Source organism: Juglans microcarpa x Juglans regia, chromosome 4D, assembly GCF_004785595.1.
Source record: "Juglans microcarpa x Juglans regia isolate MS1-56 chromosome 4D, Jm3101_v1.0, whole genome shotgun sequence".
Classification (NCBI taxonomy): domain Eukaryota; kingdom Viridiplantae; phylum Streptophyta; class Magnoliopsida; order Fagales; family Juglandaceae; genus Juglans; species Juglans microcarpa x Juglans regia.
Genome location: NC_054600.1, coordinates 576,673 through 596,582, shown reverse-complemented (window position 1 = coordinate 596,582; position 19,910 = coordinate 576,673). Strand labels below are relative to the sequence as shown.

Here is a 19,910-nt window from a genome sequence, read left to right as displayed (position 1 = left end):
GGTTATCAGATCCTACATTATCAGCAATAAATTAGAATATTATACTGAAACTATAGGCAGAAAAGAAAACATGGATTAAAGAAAGATAAACCCCATCAAGCAGGATATCTGAGACCATAAAATCTCTGTATATGGCTTTCGTTTCAGAAGTGTGCAAGTAATCCATGCCCCAACCTGCTCCAATAGCTATTTTGAGCCAAATGTCCCATGAAAGCGGTTCAACGCTAGGATTCCCTGCTCAACCAAAAAAATCTCATTTACAATTAATCCTTGCACAAGTATTTTTATTTTCTCAGTTTACTCCTCCAAGTCACACTTCTACAAAGATGATGATCCAAGTTCCCCTCTGCATAAACTCATACACAAGGAGCAGTTCCTTATCCTCCCAGCAATATCCCAATAGCCTGACCAGATTGGGATGAGAGAGTCTTCCTAGAAAATTTACTTCCAACTGAACAATCAAATTAAAGGGGGAAATTGTTACATTCTAGAAGTATAAAAATAAAGAAAACAGGCCCAAACTGTACCACTATAAAAGGAAAATAAATTGATATGCAATTTGCCATTACACAGTGTCTGGCTTGCTGGATTAGATACAAAATAGTCCCCATCAGATCATGAACTGTGTACCATGCTAATGCATTGGTTTTCATGTTGACTGGTATTTAGTGCCATTATTAGTTGACACAAAGGTTCAAATCAATCAATTGAACTCTAAAACAGGTAAGGGGAATTACAAATTACCATACCAAGGTTGAATCTCAATGTGGATTCCTGTCGGTTAGTTCCCAATGATTTGTTACGAGTGCATAGGGCAAAACTTTTTGGTGATTAGCAGCTACTTAAGACAACCTAAACTCAGAGGGCCTTTTATATTACCTGTCCTGTGCATTTCAAAATGAACTTTAAAAATGGGAACCAAATTAGCAACACGTTTTATGGATATTAAGATTCATGTTTTTGAATATAATAAACACTGAAAAATCCATTCTTGGTATGGCCTTAAAAGCTAAATGGCATTTACTACCACATACAGCATTTAATGGTTGAGTAATGTTCTAGTCGTGACTCGTGTGAAGGGGACCTTAAAAACCAAATATCTTTCCCTTCATTGGTGTATTTGGATTCAATTGCAACAGAGCATGTAAGGCAAAGTGGAACCTCAATTTCCTATTTATGCTGGATTCAATAATAAAATATGAGGCCGCAAATAAGACTAAACATAGGAATAACAGTCAAATTAAATGATTTGGAACAACTACATTAATGATATTTAGGGTTTAATTTATTACCTGCCACTCTTGGAAACCTTGCAAACTTTCTGGATTCGATTTCTGGATAGAAACTCCCACTCCACACCTTTCCCAAAGCCTTCCTCGCCCAACAAAGTATCTGACTCGAAATTCTTTGTGGCAGTCATTAAATCCACAAATCTAAATTCTTTCAAGTTGGGTGTTCCCAAAACTTGCCCCACTTCGATATGACTCGTCGATGCTCCCACTTTCTCCATCTGAAAATTGACCCTTCCCAGTACTGCTGCTTGCTGCTGATGACCCTATGTTCTCGCTGCTTGATGTCACTAAGGAAAGGTAAATGTAACACCCCCTTCCCGTAGGCTAGGAGTGCCACGTATTTTTCATCAAAATAATCCGGTAATAGATCTCATAATTTCATAATTGAAAAAAAAACTGAACTTTTATTATGCAGAAAAATGTCTAATCAAACTGTCTTCCAAAACATTAAATGAAATAAACTGAAATAAATTCATGTCACAAAAATATGTTTATTTTAGAAAGTCTGAACAAAAAAATAAATAAATAAATAAATAATGCTCCTACTACTCCTGGCCTGCCTGCTCGTAATCATCATCTTCACCTGGGTGGTTAAAAAAACATGAAAACAAACTAAAATGAGTCGATGACTCAGTAAGAAATCTATCACAACGTAAACGTAATAAACATAAGATTTTCATAACAACTTTCATGCTGAGCTTAAAAATCTATGACTGTTCATACTGATGCTTATGCTATGTATGACTGTTTTAACTGAATTAACTGACTGATCTGACTGATTTAACTGATTTATCTGACTGGCCAACACACTTAACCCTATGTGCAAGGTTGTGCACCAGCCCCACATCCCGCTGCAGCAAGGGGAACTGCTGATAGTATTCTAGCATACTATGGTGGACCACGACTGAGTTCATGGCTTGCACACCACCCTGAACTGAACTGAATTGAACTGAACTGCATTGGTACCATGCATCTGAATGGCCATCTTATTAACTGATCTGATATTATCTTACGCTTGAATTTAAGATGGCTTACGTATCTTATACACATGAGATGCATGACATACTACATACATAATCATAAATTCTGAATTTAAACATGATGCGGAATGACATGGTCGTATGCTATGCTAGATGACATGCTTGCATATGACATGAGCGGTTCATAAATAGTGGCTATCAATAAACTGGCTTGGATAATACATACATATAAGCTAACTGTGATGATCCTAATTTATGATCAAATTTACTTACCTCGTTGCGTGTCTTCTTGAATAATACTTCGTAACTTGAGACCTATATTCAATAAATAACTATCACTAAATTGTTTGGAAAAAAAATAAATGCTAATATCTTACTTAACTAATTTCGGAAATTCTAAAATATAGTCAAACCAATATTTGTTTAACACTAAAATCAATAATTCATAGTATTTAAATTACTTAAAATACTAATTTATAATTTAGTAGAAATACTCTAGCTATTTTAAAATAATTCACAAAAAAAACTTAAATTCTTAAACTAAGTTTCATTTCTCAACATAATTATTAAATCTTATAAGAAACTTAACAAATTCCACTAAATTCTTAACATAGAAATTTTATTAAAATCTTACTAAATTGACAATGGAAATTTAACTCAAATATTAGACTTAACATTATACTTTAAAACATATTTCTAATTCTTTAAACATTTTTATTAAAAATGAACCTTTAATTAACTATATTTATTTAATAACTCAACTAGTAATATTAAACTCAATAAAAATCACTAAAATAATTATTGAAATAAAATAAGATCAAGTTCAATTAAACATCATTATAGTCTGAAAAAGGTTAAAAACTCTGGCCCATAATAATAATAATACAACAAGAGCCCAATCAAAAGAACAGGCTCATCACACGTACGCACAAGGGCTTAGGGCCCAACGGCCCAATAAGACCCACGGATTCTTTCAAGAATCCGAAAACATGGCTAAAATACAAAGGAAAACAGAGAGTTGAGAGAGAGGGAGAGGGTCTGCGATGGCGGCTCACCGAGGGAGGGCTGAGGCGATGGCGGCGCTGGTGGCTGGGAGTGACCGGCGGAGCGACTGAGGGTTCCTATGGTGGTGCGGCACCGAGTGAGAGAAAGAGAGAGAGAGACTGAGCCGAGAACTACCGAAATCAAAAACAAAGGCTGCGGCGGTCGAGATCTTACCGGAATGGAGTGGGTGTGCTGGGGCTGAGCTGGTCGGCAGTTTCTGGTTCCACGGGTGGTGCTCTGACGTCCTATGGTGGTTGGCGGCGGTTGGAAAGAATCTAAGGCTTAAACGGCAGTGTTTTGGTACTCTGGGTGTTTCAGAAGCAGATGCTTAGGAGTGGCTCACGAGATACTCCTCTCGTACGAGGTAAGCGATATTTATAAGCGTAGAAGATAGAGAAAATAAAAAGGAAATCTTAGAGGAGTAAAGACGTGCAGAGACTGAGAGTGGAGACGTACATGAGTAGAGGAATACACGGCAATAGAGTTGGTGTTCCACTAGGACGTTAGCAAAACAAACAAAATCACCGAGAGAAACATACGGGTTGGGTGGTTTGAAGTTCTCAAACAGAGGCTAACAAAGTGATGAGGTTCGGTGACTAGAAGAAAAATTAAACTTTAAATTTCAAAACAAAACCGTAGTAAACATAATCTGATACACTTTAGAAATCCTTATTAAAACAAAACTCTAACAAATCATACATCGCAACTATAATAGAAAATATAAAGATAAAGTACATATAAATTATGGTAAAACTATAATCATAAAAATATAAATTCTAAAAATATAAATTTACTAGGAAAAATTACTTATATACCCTAAAACCAAAACTGGTATGTCACAGTAAACAATACGATCAAATATATAATTGAAGATATTTTAATTAAAAGAAGAAATGGAATACAGAAATTAAGAAACCAGATGATCACAACATTTACTTAAAACGTGTATTTAAGATTAGTTTGGAATATTACCTGGAGCAGGTGGTGATGTGGTGCTGGTAGGATCAAGCTCATGAGCAAGAGATTCTTAGGCAAGACCCAAATCAAGCTATGATTCTTTACTAGGCTAATCTAACTTCAGGGCACAAGTTCATTGTTCAGAATTACTAGGTCATTCTGGGTTTTAATTACCACACTATAGTTCCTTTATGAACCACAACAAAAATAACAGGAAAAACAAATGGAATTAACCTTAGAATTTCATTGTATTGGGTATTACAATAGAGAATTACAATAAAGACACCCCATCACACAGAAATGGGGAGCTACAACAACAAAATTGTTTCAATCCAAAGAGATCACTAACTAAAAAAAAAAAAAGATTACTTCACATTGCTTTATGTAAATATTTATGTTTGTATCAAGTTTCAGCACCGTGGTGCCGAGCATGAAAGGGAGAATGTTGATGAATATGGTGTTGGCCTTGATGCAGCAGTAGAGTTGGTTTTGTTCTCCTTTGGCTTTCCCTTGATTGCTTCAATACGTTCCAAAGCCGCCACCACTTCTTTCATGGAAGGGCGGCCTTTTGGATCTGATTCCAGGCATTTTAGAGTGAGTTCTGCTGCCTGTAACACTGCCTTTGATGAATATTGGCCCTCCATCCTGGTGTCCATAATGGTTTTCAACTTTCTTCTATTAGAAAGAGATGGCTTAAGCCATTCAACCAGATGTTGCTGCCCGCCAGGCCTTTTCGTATCAAGTGCCCGTAAACCTGTTAGAATTTCAAGCAGCACCACACCGAAGCCATACACATCACTCTTCACGTACAAATGACCTGTTGAATAATAGGCAATGGCAGGCGTATTAGCTGGTTTCCTTGACCAAAAAATAAAAGATTGCACTTGATGTTAAAATTATGGCTTAATTGTCGAGTTAAATGGACATTAGAAATTCATTTGCGTATTGAATTTACAAGACTTTGTTATATAATTCTCCGTTTCCATAAATTTCTGAGATTTGTCAGAGATATCATTACCTGTTGCTATATATTCTGGAGCAGCATAACCATATGTGCCCATAATCCTAGTTGTCACATGGGAGTCACCACCAGAAGGCCCCAGTTTTGCCAAGCCAAAATCTGAGATTTTTGCATTATAGTTCTGTAGGAGTAAAAACGTATATAAAAACACCTATAGATAAATATGTATTATTTAATATAGGCGATGAGTATATTTCTTTATCAAACCAATGACTTGGTGGAAGCAACATATACCACTAATTAACATAGGAACACACCAATATTTTGCAACAGGCATGATTGGATCATTTTGTGCGCGTGGGTGATAATCAAGTGATAACCTTCAACCAGTTTTCAGGTTTAGTAATCCTAGTTATTTTATTCTTCAAAAGTCTCATGGATTAAAATGCATTGACAATTATACTCCAACAACAAACTATTGCAAAAAGGTATCAGGTTTAGTAAACCTATTGCTCCTTTTGATCTTCAAAAGTTTCATGGAGTAAACAGCATTTTCAATTATACTCCAACCACAAACTACCACTAAAATGACAGGCTCATGTATCTTCTTCAGCAACTCTTCATAATCATCAATCAAAAAGGAAGATGCTGCATTTTGTAGCCAAATCAATCAAAAGGAAACAAAAATGAATTTCGGAATAACAAGATGCTAGCATTCATTTCAAAATAGCAGCTACCTTCCTATCTGGTTTTGAATTCTGATATTATTTGCGACAATTAGAGTATTAGATACTGACACTATAGTTAGAAAAAGAAGACAAGAATCACAGAGAGACAAACCCAATCAAGCAGTATATTTGAGGCCTTAAAATCTCTGTATATGACTTTCTTTTCTGAAGTGTGTAGGAATGCCAGGCCGCGAGCTGCTCCAATAGCTATTTTGAGTCGTATGTCCCAAGAAAGCGGTTCAATGTTAGGATTCCCTGCTGAACCAAAAAACTCATTCAGTTAACACAACTAATCCAGCAAAAGCAGTTTTTGTTTTTTAAATTTTCTCCTCGAACTCATACTTCTAAAAAGATGATTCTCCAAGCTCCCCCTCTGCATGTACTCATACACAAGTAGTAGCTCTTTTTCCTCCCAACAGTATCCCAGTAGCTTGACCAGGTTGGGATGAGATAGCCTTCCTAAAAAATTTACTTCTGACTGCACAATCAGATTGAAACAGAAAAATAAAAAAAGATATTAGTGGCAGCGGAAATATTTATATTAGAAAGTCCTAAAAACATAGGGAACTGGTCAAACTAACCAGAGGCCCAAACTCTACCGCTAATTTTGGGTAGTAAACCAAATTCAATAGGTCATTTCATATTACATATGAAGTATAAAATATGTAAGATGTTAATGCATTAGTTTTTCATTTTGACTGAGGCTTTAGTAACAGATTGGCAATTGCAAAGTAGAGATCTAGAAACTAAGTCCCGAAAGGATTTCAGTGAAATGATTAGTCTACACCCAGGATTTTAGTTGACTAGAAACGGGTATAGTGAATTACAAACTACCGAACTTTAGTAAGAGTAGATTTTCAGTCTAGTCAGGCATTACAATGGACCAAGTTCTAATCTTACTGCTATTCCTTTAGGGTCACGTCTAATCTTATTGCTATTCCTTTAGGGTCACTCCTAATCTCATTGCTATTCTTTTGTTCTTTCTTTTTTGTGATTAATCGGATGTCGAAACAAACCTAAGCTCAAATTGAACCGAATTAGTGATGGGTTGGTTTAATAGTAAGATTCCATTCTTGAAATTAACCAACATAAGTATACATCGAAAAACTCATTATTGCGCTGGCCTATATGCTAAATGGCGTTGACTAACAACATGGACGTTTCAAGGTTAAGCAATGTGCCGGTAGCGCGAACATCGGTGGTGACCTTAAAAGCCGCATCTCTTTCCCTCCATCGGTAGCAACAGAGCATGTGATACAAACGGGACCCCAATTTGATATTTGCTGGATTCCACAATGAGATGAGATATGGGGCTGTACTTAAACACAAAAATGATTGCAACCAGTAGCAGCTCTTTCTTCCCCCATCTTTTTGTTTCATCATAAATAGTGCATAAAAATATAATCAAATATAGGCTGCAGAATATAGAAAAAGATAATAAATTACATGCTTATTAAAGACTTTGTTAATGATATTGGAAGTTAGAATTAAATACCCAACTGCTATATGCAGGATTCCACAATGGAATATCAGCTGTAATTAATATCACTATCGCTTTTTCTTTTTTGCTGTTCCAAAAAAATAAAATATAATTTTTTCTGCAGAACATAGGAATGACAGTAAAATGAACGCTTAATTTCTTAGAGTTGGAATTAATACCTGCCACTCTTGGAAACCTTGCATACTTTCTGAGCTCAATTTCTTGATAGCAACCACCATGCCGGTGCCAACCTTAGAGGGTGTGAGTGTCTTCTCATCCATCCAACCTTTGAAAACTTTCCCAAAGCCTCCCTCTCCCAACAAAGAATCCGTCTTGAAATTCCTGGTCGAGGTCTTTAAATCCGAAAGGCTGAATTCTTTCAAGTTGGGCATTTCCAAGATTTCCCCATTAGGATATGACTCGTCAACGCTTCCAATTGTTCCGTCTGAAAATTGACTCTTCCCGGTACTGCTGTTTGTCGCCGATGATCCCATGTTCTTGCTGCTTGATGTTGCTAAGAAAAAGGAAAACAACAGAATCAAATATAATAATTAGTAGGCATTAAAATAAGAAATGGTAAAACAGAAATTAAAGAAAGGGGTAATGAAGATTAATTTAGAATGCAACCAGGAGTCATAGGTGGTGAGCTGGTGGCGGTAGGATCAGACTCATGAGCGAGAGATCCAAAGCAAAGACCCATATCAACCTATGATTCTTATGCCCGTTACCACGCCAACAAGATGAGATTAACTTGCTTATAAGCTATAGCTGAGTCCAAGGAGAAAAGGCCAAAGTTGCAGGAGAGAATGGAAAAAGCGGAGTTCCATTATTGTATGTGTGTGTATAATAGATATATTATGTGTGGATACGTATCTTTACTCGTTGGACTTTTTTCGACGCAGTTACCATGAATTCGCTATGTTCTTTCATAGAAAGGTTACAAGGTTCAATTTCAAAGGTAATCACTGATAATTTCGCTTTTAACCTTCCTTCCTCTATTCGGTCGCTATTGTTGTCGCAATATCGTAGTCAACGAACGACTGAGCGTGTCTTGGCGATTTGTCCACCCTTTTTACGACGTCCGTGTGAAAAGCGAGTTGTTGGGCGTCACAAAATAACTTTTGATCTGACTTTATTTTATTTTTTCTTCTTCTAAGCAAGCATGGTAACATTAAGAAATAAAAAACGCTAGTGTTCAGGAAGTAAATTCAAAGAAAACATTCTGCTGTCCAAGAGTGCGCACATCGATTTTGAAACTTCTGTAGATTTTTCAAAAGTTCAAATGACTGCCTGCAACGTAGTATATCTTTTACTGTACTGCGAAAAAGACCAGTAGAAGCTTTAGCTTTACCAATACAAGTTAGGCAGTCCATGCTCCCATGCATTATGATTCCTTCAGTGTCCCAGACTTTCTGTGGAAATTACAAATTCATGATAGGATCTACATAGTTGCCTCCTTTGTCTTCCATAGTACAGGCTTTCTGTGATTATCAATGGCTCTATTTCGTAATTACCAATGAAACAGAATTATAAAAATAGTTGTATATTTGCATTACTTTCACCAAGACTGTAAGAGTTAAAAGTGGTGGGTTTCTCTGTTTTTCAGGCCAAGGGTAGATTCTGGGTAAATCAAGACGAATTATAAGCTGAGAAAAGGGAAGAAAGATCCAAAATCAACTGCTTTCTTGCACGAGCTGTGAAAGGGCATGTGATTAAGGAAGAGTGAGGTGGGCCAATATTTGTAATTCTACGTTTGGGTAGTGACCAGTGATATTCCATAAACAGGAGAAAAAAATTAATGAAAAAATAATAATAAAATATTAAATAATAGTAAAAAATAATTAAAAAATAATAATAAATAGTAATGAGATATTCTGAGATTAGGTTCTGAGATCGGTAGGTTTGGGTAACCAACACTTCTCAACACTTTCCAAATATTTTCGTATGGATGAGGAGACTTCACATGTCAAACATGTTTTGAAGTAGTTTGAACAAAATCTCTTGCCACTGTGTTGCACTATAAGCCGAGAGTTCACTACTCATATGCGAATGCTAGTGTACGACGGAAAGGGAAATGGAGGTTCATGGTAACTGGGTCTGCGAGAGGTGGTGGAGGTACGGTAGCCTGGGTGGCCGCGTACAGCGGCGCAAGTGAAATCCATTTTGATTGGGTTACCATAGAGGAGAGAGAGTTGCGCATGAGGGAAATCAGTAGTTGCTGGCGGCGTGAGGGGGAGTCGCCGGTGGTGGCGGTGAGGCTGGGTGGCCGCGTACGGTGGCGCAAGTGGAGAGAAATGGATGAAACTCATTTCGGTTGAGTTACTGCAGGGGAGAGAGAGAGTTGCGTGTGGGGGAGATCGGTGGTGGCTGGCTTAGTCACCAGCGTGAGGGGGAGTGCCGGTGGTGGTAGTGAGGCTGGGTGGCGCATGGCGGCGTCGAGCTGGGCTGAAAGAGAATCGGGCGTGAGTGAGAATTGGGCTAGAGGATAGAGAGAGAAAGTGAGGAAAGAAAAAAAAATTACTATAATATTTATCACTATTATATATAAATAAAATAATCATTTCATCATCATTAAAACAAAAATCAATTATTAATGGGACTCACATATTTTTCAACTATCTATCCAAAAGTCAACAATTCAACATACTTCATACATCAAAACAACTTAAAATACTCTCAATGGGACCCACAAACTTACTTTAATCTCTACTTATAATTATTCATAAATATTCTAAACACTTATCAGACATTTTCACTGTGATAAACCTAGCAGGATAAAGATCTTCCATACTCTATAGAAGCAACTTCTTGGGTCCTCCTGATAGCTTCCAAAAGCCGTTTCTATTCTAAACCTGGCAAGTTAATTTGGCGTCGTATCCAGCGATGGGATATTGGTAATGACCATATATATGTGGCATATGTCCACAAATCTTCACTAAAACTTTTCCGTGTTGGGAATCCACACCAGTGATGAGTAATGAGATCGAGTATGGTCTTAGAATTTTGCATTCCTGCTGTGAAGGGGAGACTTTCTAGATCTCCTCGACACGACTATCCCCGATCAATGACCAAAGAGAGTTGGAATCTTTTAATATTCCAACCTCTGTGGATAATGTTGCTTTATTAGGTCTGAAACCATGTATATGTATACGTTGCGAGGGAAAAAAAAAAGTCTCAGCTCTTCCAGCATAATGCAGCAAATCAGATTTTCTCGCAATACTTTTTTACTTTTTTCTTTCTTTGGTAATCAAAGTTTTCAAAAATGCTATTTAAAAAAAAAAAAACTTACAAAAAATTTAGAGAAATGATAGTTACAGTCGTGAGTGTGTAAGTACTGCACAACTATTTTGAAAAAGTGAATAAATACATAATCCACGTGAAAAAAATTAATTTTTTAATAGTAGACTTCACTCTTTTTTAAAGAAACTGCACTGTATTTGTGCAGTCTACGATTACATGTAGCATTACTAAAAATTTATTTTTTTGCATATCAATTATTAATATATTGAAAATTATAAAATTTAAAATTTAAAAAAAATTAATAAAATAAATCTTATAATTAAAAATGTAAGGAAAATTACTAGGGATGGAAATTGGATAGGAAAACCACTCACTCAGTCTGGAAGTTCAGTTTTAGCTGTTTGGAAGTGGAAAACGTGATAATTGATTGAAAATGACTGGAGAGGCCCATCCAGTTTATAGTCTCCGTTGAACATGGAGGTAGATGGACAAAACTAACCGTCTTACTCGGTTTCAGTGACTTTGGGGTCAGTCAGGTCGAGCTACTCGTTGGTCTCTACGTGTGCATTTCTAAGTTGATTGATTTTTTTTATTATATGTCACCATCTGATAATTAGGAGCTGGGCCCTCGAAACATACTACTTTTTCATGGATTATATAGCTTTTTAATTTGGAGGATTTTCCTTTTCTGTTTAATCTATGCACGTCTTTATGCTAAAGTTGATGGTGGGTAGGGCTGTTGCGTCTCTGGCCTGGCATGCACCCAACTCCCCATTTCTGATTGCTTTTGGAGATTCTGTAAATGAAAAAACATGCGCAAATGAACATAACTGAAACCAGAATACAATAATAGATATAGATCAAAAGCACAACAGTTGAGAGACATTAGAGGCAAGCGATAAGCAACTTGGAGCATAATATTTAATGTTTGTTTATAGTCTCTTCCACGCAAAAACATCCGATGCGTCTCTCATACTTGCTGAAATGATACGGTACTCTTTAATAGAGATGTCAATAAATAGATAATAGCTATGGTTGGACTCGACAGGGACTTCAATGGTGAATATTTCCCTATTTTGATACCTTTGACCCGGCAGTCATTTACCAACGACTTTTTCATAACTATTTTACAGATCATTTTGTAATTAATCAATATAACCACATTGTCCATGCCAGAATCTGATTTCATCAAATGTAAGGAAATTAGAGAAGAAGAAACAGAGAGAGAATTGAGAGAAAGGTTGCTACTCTATTCTCATTGATTGGTTTCAATTTTATATGTCTTATAATACAGACTACGTCTGCACATATATATTGACAGAGTTTTGCTACTCATTATTCTCACACACTCCACACTATATTTATTTTTATTTTTTTTAAATTTTATTCTTCTTAAACTAATTGAATTCTTCTGCTGATAATCCTTACACCAAGCATTTGGTAAGAGAACAATAAAAATAGGTATAGTGTGTGATGTGTAGAGATGATGAGTATAATTTTTCATACTAGAAATATAAAACTAACTGACTAAAGGAATCAAAGAATATACAATGCAGCTCAATGGAGGACTCCCTAGTAAATTAACTACAGCAGCATCCAGCGAGCTCATCATCTGGTGGCTGCAGTTGAGAATCAGTGCCATTCAGTTCATCACAATCAGTTGACTTTACATGATTCTGCAACCCGAGATCATCAGTGTGATGTCCATCATGTACATCCTGCTCCAATAAAGGAGGGTTCTGATTCATTGAGACAGATTCTTGGTGTTTTATCCACTAGAAATCTGAGTTTCAAGCTTTCCTACATTTGCCTCAAGCTTCTGTCAACAAAATGTAGCCATCTCCTCGTACAGATAGAGCAAACTCGTGAATTATATATATTAGTATATCAACCGACTACTTGCTGGATATTTCTTCAACCCAATCTCGGTCATTTTCTGTCTCAACTTCATAGCTTCTTCCCATTTTCCCTCCCCAGAGTAAATGTTAGAGAGTATAACATATGAAGAATGATCGTCGGCATCAAGTTCTATAATTTCTCTTGCAGATTTTTCCGCAATTTTTGTGTTTGCATAAATCCTACAAGAACTAAGCAAAGTTCTCCATGCCAAAACACTTCCATCATTTTTAATGAATTGGTACGCCTCCTCGAGCTTTCCAGCCCGACCATATGCATCAACCAAGCAGGAATAATGTTCAGATTCTGGCCTAATACGATACTTCTTGTGCATCAGATTAAAGAAATATAAACTCTTTTCTGTGTAACCTGCATGGCTACAAGCTGATAGAAGAGCCAAGAATGTGATGTGATTGGGCATTAAATTCATCTTCTCCATCTCGCTGAATATTTCTATTGCCTCCAGGGCTTTCCCATGCTGTGCGAGTCCAGAAATCATGGCATTGTAAGTTACTTCATTTGACCTTTGCTCATCATTAAAAACTTTTCTAGATTCCTCATGGTCTCCACATTTAGCATACATATCTATGATCGAGCTCCCAACATAGACATCTCTATGAAAACCACACTTAATAATGAAAGCATGAAACTGTTTGCCCACATCTATAGCTACAACTTTCGAGCAAGCTGAAAGGCATGATGGAAGGCTATAACTGGTGAAATGGACCCCATTTGCTAGCATCTGTTTGCAAAGTTGCAGAGCCTCTAAATCATACCCATTCTGTTGATAACAACTAACTATAGAACTCCAAGAAGTTTCATCCTTCTCAACCAAATCATTGAAAGATTTATAAGCATCATCTATAGTTCCACACTCGGAGTACATGTGGACTAGTGCATTCCCAACTGGAGTTTCAAGACTTTGACTTGATTTCACTATCACGGAATGGATCTGTACACCTGTGACCATATCTGATTTACTCTGACAAGACTTCAGAACAGCAATCAGAGTGCCTGCATCAGGTTTCAGTAAGTCAGTCCAGCAAAGTTCTTGAAACATTTGAATGCAAGAAAGAGAGCCCTCCTTCATTTGAGCATAACCCAAGATCATTGAGTTCCATGCAACAATATCTTTCATATCAATTTTTCTGAACAAATTCTCTGCTTCACATATATTGCCTGAATCTGCATAAAGAGCTAAAAGAACACTTGCAACAAAACAGTTTCTTCCACATCCGTTCTTTATCATTTGGGCGTGGACTTGAACTGCTGTGTTCAAGTCTCCATTCTCAGCACAACCTTTTAATGTACTTGACAATGCATGCTGATCAGGTCTCATGCCTTGTCTACACATTTCCCTGAACAAAATGATAGCTTCCTCTCCTCGACCATTTCTCGTATGACCTGAAATGATGGAGCTCCAAACAAACTTATCTTTCTCCTCTATGGAATCGAAGACTTTCCAGCTTGAAGCCATATCACCGCACTTACCATAAAAATCCACTAAAGCACTGCCCACCACAACATCATCTTCAGCGTGAAACTTCACAGCAAGTGCATGTATTTGCTCCACCTCTCTTAATAAACAACAACACCTGAGCAAGCTCGTAAAGGTAAAATCATTGGGTTCCAACTGATCAAACACCCGCATATCCGAAAACAATCTTGAAACCCTACAAGAATCACCAACTTGTGCAACCGCAGAAATCATAACATTCCATGTAACTCTATCTTTGGTAAACAACCCATCAAAAACACGACACGCATCATCAAGATCATTCCCAATCTTGAAGTACATGTCCACAAGAACGCTACCCGCAAACTCATTACTCTCAAGCCCCAGTTGAACCATCAAGCAATGAATTTGCTGACCCAAGTCGCGAGAACTAAGACCGGTACAAGCCCGAACGGCAATAGAAAAAGTAAATTTGTTTGGTTTATCACCCGTTTCAAGCATTCCTTTGAACATTTTCATAGCTCTCCCAAAAGACCCGTCATGAACATAAGCCGAAATCATCGAAGTCCACGTCACCACGTTCTTGCGAGGCATTTTGTCGAACAATAAATCTGCATGATCTAAAGCGTTACATTTCGTGTAAAGGCTCAAAAGGGTGTTTGCGACGTGGGTTTCTGAGATTGCTCGCGACACTACAAGCTTTGCATGGATTTGCTTGCACTCGCTGATCGATATAGGCTTTGACTTCTTCTGAAGTAGCAGTGCAATGGACGGTTCTGGCACTCTAGAGGGGATGGCGTCTATGGCGCCGGGGAGAGAGCATGAAAAGAATTTGATCATGGTTGACCGAAGAAGCATCCCTATCGGACGGCTCTGATTCTCAGACTAGATGTCTTTGATTGATGCGGCACTGGCAGAGCGGTGAATCTTTATCCGGTTTGTAATTTACAAAATTTATTTTTCTGCTTTTAAGAACTAAATCACTTGATTTTTTCTCTTAATCATCAAATTAACGTAGTGAAAAGGAGAAAATTAACAAATGCATCGCAATATTCTCATATATAGGGGAGAGGTCATGCAATACATACACAAATCAATTATCCATCTCTCAGAGTCAACACTTGTGATCCGAAGCTACATTCAATATCAAGCATGCTCTGGCTCTGAAAAAAACTACCTTATTTATGTAATCCTATGTTCATTTCATTTGCCTATGAAAAAAACCTCTGGCTCTGGTGCCACTTATCAAGCATGCTCGTACCCCTATATAGTGGGTTTGTCCAGAGGTGTTTCTGCCTTGAACCTAAAAGGGCAAACCTCAGAATGGTCCAACAACAAAAGGAGTGCAGTTTGCGTGCATTGAGGTGCTACACGACAAAGGGCTAACCTCGGATCCCTTATTTCAAAGAAGCCAATATCCAAACAAATCACTTCGGATCACTCCACTACTGTGGATTTTACAAATTGCTCCTCTTTGTTTTTCTTTCTTTCTTTAGTTTTTCCGAGTGTTTCACCCGAAAATTTCAGACGTAAACAACAATCAAACGGATATATTATTATGTTAAAAGGCTTTTACACGACAAATTGCCCTTTCTTTATATATATTTGCTTTGGCAGGACCTCCCTCGAATTGCAAACAATAAAGAACATCATCCAAACTTTGTCATAAAACGCGGTTTCGTCGCCTCATGAGCCGACCCTGTTCCTTCTATCTGCCGACTTGTTCTTGAATCACTTGTTTTTCAATGATCATCATCTTGTATTCTTCATGGATTCTTCTGACACCCATTTCTTAAAAGCTCTCTTAGTCTTTCAAAACACTGTAAACGAAGGTATCCAAATCCCACCCCAGGGGATTTGTTTTTCAAAGCACAAGCCTTTTTTTTTCTTGTATTTCTTTTTCCAAAATGAAGAAAATTCTGTCTTAAAAAGTGGTATTTCTCAACATTTGATCTTTTGTTTTTCTTGTTTTGGTTGCAGAATTGATCAGGAGCATGCATGTATACCAGTTGGAGAATGGGAAGGAAAATGAAGTTGAGAGGGGGTTTTTGTTCTCGGTCAGTGGGTCATACATGGAAATTGAAGCCAACCCAGCTCTCTTCTTGCTTAAGTTCCGGCCTTCCGAAGTGTTTGAAGGGCTTATGAACGGCTTTTGGCTTTGCATATTTGCATATCATGCCGATCGTTCGCCTCATCTCACATGCATTCCTTCTCTGCTTTCAATCGCCAGGTACACTATTATCCGAATTCTCCATCTTTCGAAGCTTTCTTCTTTTGTTTGCCTGTCTCGATTTGAGGTACCCATTTGCTAGATTGACTCATTTTAACTCAAAAGGATTACCGTTTGATTTCATGATATATATCGAAGCATGATATTTCTTGGACACGCAGAAACTGGTTTTTGTTAGAAAATAACTGCAAAGATTTTTGTGTGGGTATATTGCGTATAAACAGAAGACAGCAAATAGAATCACGCAGGACCTTCAAAAAGCCATTTTGGTGGTATAAGACTTTTGTAGATGGGAAACTGGTTGTAGTGGCTGAAGTAAGGCAGCAGTAGCTTGTATCAGGATAATGTGCCATGATAGGTTTCCTTCTAGGGAGTTGGGAACTGACAACACTTTCCAAGTAGCCTCTCCCTCTCTTGGCCTTATTCTTGAAGGCTGTTTGGGCATGAAAATAAGCAAAGGGGTTGCCATGTGGAACCATATCTGTTTCAAGAAATCACTTTTCTGTTTTGAAGCCAGGGCTTCAGATACTAGCAGTACTGACTGTATTTGTGGAAATCACACTCCCAGAAAAGCATCGGAGCAATCTTCAATAAAAGTAGTGGAGATGCTTCATGATAATGGTCACCCCGTTCTTGGTGGTGCTTGGTGTTTTTGATCTAGCCTCTCCTTTTTCTCCCTTAACAACCACCACAGACAGAATAATTTTATTTGAAGGCTTTTACACCATAGATCATTCACATGGTATAATTTGATTTGGAAGATAAATCTTAAAATTTAAATCTTATAAATAAAATTGTGCCATGTAGATAGTATGGGGTGTAAAGGCCTTCAAATAGCACTTCTCCCTGAGATATTATTAACATTTTAGCAGCAGATTGTGGACTTAGACCTTCATAACAAGCTTATCGCCAATGTGGTTGACTTGGTCTTCAACAATCTATTGTTAGTTTTATTATATATTACGCCTTTGTGGGCGTCAGTATGCCCTCTGGAAGTCCTATGAATTGGGTTCTTGGTAGCATTTCCCTTATTTTCTCTGCTTTTCGAAACCACAAAAAAGGATAATTTTGTGAATTTCAATTAATAAAGTCATCCCTCTCCTAATTCATATTAATTTAATTGAGGTTCTATCTATCATATGGTCTAAACTGCTTATCAATCCTAACTCCGGTCATGCCACTTCTTTTTTTTTTTTGGTTTATCAGAATGCCACATCTTGCTGGACTATGAGTTGAACTTTCACGTTGTGATTCCAAGTTGGCTGATAAACTAGCCTTCCCATTCCTAATTTCCTTTTTAAATCATTCAGAAATCCCAAGCTGAAGTCAGTGCCAACATTGTCCCGCGATCTTCAAATTATTTTGGAGTTGGGCTGCAGAAGGGAAGACAGAGAGCCATCACAATTTCCAGAGGAGGAAACATGCCAAGAGAACTATGTTAATTATCATCAATCCAGGAAAAGTTCGCCCATACTTCGTCAGGATCTTAACTGCCTTCCTTATCCAGCAAGCATGTCTGAATTATCTGAAGATCAACATAAGGAGCAATGTTCAACAGGTTTAATGCTTGTGCTATCTGTTTTTGATAAGTTAATGCTTGTGCTATCTGTTTTGTATAACTTTCTACATTGAGTCAAATCCTTGGTTTTGTTTTCCTCTCTCTTTTTCCCCTCTGTCTAAAGCATTGCAATGCCGTGGAGCTGAAGTCAAGCTTTGATCTTGGCAAATCTTATATACAAAAGAGAAAAGGTTTCATCTCAGCTAAACCTCAAATCAGAATGCTAGAACTTGATTAATGTTCAATAGATAATATCTTTGAAAAAAAAAAACAGAGAGAGAGAGAGAGCAGGTTGATAATGTCAATGTCTCTCATAATATTGACAATGTAGTTTGTTGTTGCAATAGTGTTTTTGACTCTATTCAGCTCCTTTTATGAAAGCAAATCACAAATGGTTATTGTATAGGATACAATTTCAATCTACCTTAGGCAGGAAAAGAGTATTTCCTCTGGAAAAAGAATTTGAAAGTTCCATTTCATTCTTCCTTTTGACTTCAGAATTTTACTGAATTCTTCAGATTTGATATCTTAAAGATAGGATGGAAGAGTGCAGGTATTGTAGACAATAAGAAAAAGAGGGCAGCCAGTGAACACATTGCAAGCATTGCTCTATCAGATCTAGCCAAGTATTTTGATCTTCCAATCACGGAAGCTTCAAGAAATTTGAAAGTTGGACTTACAGTTCTCAAGAAGAAATGTAGAGAATTAGGTATTCCTCGTTGGCCACATAGGAAGATCAAATCCCTTGATGGTCTCATTCAAGATCTTCAGGTCCTTTCTCTTTTCCCTTCCTAATATGTTTACTTTTGCTGCACAATGTTCCATATTATAATCATCTTCAAAACAGGTTTCAACTCTATATTTATTTCGTAGTTTTGTTGCACCCTTCAATGGAGAGAGTTTTTGCCTGGTGCACACTTGCAAAAAAAAAAAACGAAAAAGTTTTACCTGACGTTTTCTCCTTCTGTTACCTTTGGCTTCTGTCATTAATGACTGATTTGGTTACACAAAACCAAACTATCTTATCCCATCTCATTTCATCTCATATAATCATTATAACTTTTCCAAACTTCCACACAAAATATAATAAACAATTCAACTTTTTCAAACTCCAAAATAAAAATAATATTAAAAAATTATTTTATAACAATATCTTATTCAACTTTCAACAAAGCAACTCATCTTATCTCATCTAAACTGCGTAACCAAATGAGGCCTAAAGCATTTGTACTAGATTTGTAATATAGAAGGAAAGAAAAAGTATAGAAGAAAAAAAAAAAAAGACAGTAGGAATTCAATTGATGCTATGGCAGTAATTGTAATAATCAGCCCCCTGGACCAAAATTTCTCACTTTGATAAATGCTGATGCAAGAATAGCTGTGACGCATTGCCATTTATTACATGGCACAGTAATTATTCTGTTCTACACGAATGCACCTTCATGGGCAAGCATGTATCTTAGCTTGTGAGCACACCCACAATCATATCTATCGCAATATGGTACATGAAGAGTTCATATAGACCTATTTATTTGCAGGAAGAGGCAAAACGCCAACAGCAGGAGAATGAGGCAGCTGCCATGGTAGTGGCAAAAAGGCGAAGGATGTTGGAGAGCGAAAAAGAAAATATAGAGAGAAAACCCTTCATGGAGTTGCAGACCGAGACCAAAAGATTCAGGCAAGATGTTTTCAAAAGAAGGCATAGAGCTAGAGCTCTTAGAAATCATGGTCTATCAATCTCAAACAATCAGTTGATATAAAAGAGCATAAGGGCAAGAACTACTGAGCAATGTGCAAGTTGTATAAAGGGTATCATCCAGAAGAGAGCGAGAGAGAGAGAGAGAGAGAGAGCAGTGTAAAGAGCATAGGAGCAAGAACTAATTATATGCAAGTTGGCCTTTCAAATTGTACAGTTTTGTTTCTGATTGTGGCCCTTGAACGCTATTGTCTGGTTTGCCACCAGATTTATATCATGTTATAAAGCCTATTTCTTTTCCTTGACATTATTGCTTTCTTCATACGCGTTGGCCTTTAGGTTGGGTTGAACCCTGGTCAACCGGTCAAGCATACCGGTAGAAAAACCTGATC

General features: G+C 37.2%; 3 protein-coding genes across 6 annotated transcripts; 1 reads left to right on the top strand and 2 right to left on the bottom strand.

Moving 5' to 3' along the window:
• Positions 1–4,497: 4,497 nt before the first annotated feature.
• Positions 4,498–8,356, bottom strand: LOC121260081 (probable serine/threonine-protein kinase PIX13). Of its 2 annotated transcripts, none has more exons than XM_041161936.1 (6): positions 8,070–8,356; positions 7,622–7,956; positions 6,305–6,440; positions 6,075–6,220; positions 5,292–5,415; positions 4,498–5,090 (listed from the first exon to the last, which is right to left on the bottom strand). In XM_041161936.1, the coding sequence occupies exons 1-6, from the start codon at positions 8,140–8,142 to the stop codon at positions 4,684–4,686; spliced, it is 1,221 nt and encodes a 406-aa protein (XP_041017870.1). In that variant the 5' UTR covers positions 8,143–8,356; the 3' UTR covers positions 4,498–4,683. The 2 variants fall into 2 exon arrangements, with proteins under 2 accessions (XP_041017870.1, XP_041017871.1); XM_041161937.1 differs by having other exon boundaries at positions 6,075–6,217; positions 8,070–8,353.
• A 3,628-nt stretch (positions 8,357–11,984) lies between these two features.
• On the bottom strand, positions 11,985–14,892 carry LOC121259629 (pentatricopeptide repeat-containing protein At4g39530-like). Its single transcript, XM_041161265.1, has one exon. It carries the CDS (start codon positions 14,890–14,892, stop codon positions 12,562–12,564), a length of 2,331 nt encoding a protein of 776 aa, XP_041017199.1. The 3' UTR covers positions 11,985–12,561.
• Positions 14,832–19,823, top strand: LOC121259630 (protein RKD5). 3 transcript variants are annotated; one of them, XM_041161268.1, is made up of 5 exons: positions 14,832–14,970; positions 16,015–16,264; positions 17,575–17,822; positions 18,361–18,593; positions 19,361–19,823. In XM_041161268.1, exons 1-5 carry the CDS (start codon positions 14,937–14,939, stop codon positions 19,580–19,582), a joined length of 987 nt encoding a protein of 328 aa, XP_041017202.1. In that variant the 5' UTR covers positions 14,832–14,936; the 3' UTR covers positions 19,583–19,823. The 3 variants fall into 3 exon arrangements, with proteins under 3 accessions (XP_041017202.1, XP_041017201.1, XP_041017200.1); XM_041161267.1 differs by lacking the exon at positions 14,832–14,970 and adding an exon at positions 15,587–15,866 and having other exon boundaries at positions 18,376–18,593; XM_041161266.1 differs by lacking the exon at positions 14,832–14,970 and adding an exon at positions 15,587–15,866.
• Positions 19,824–19,910: the final 87 nt, after the last annotated feature.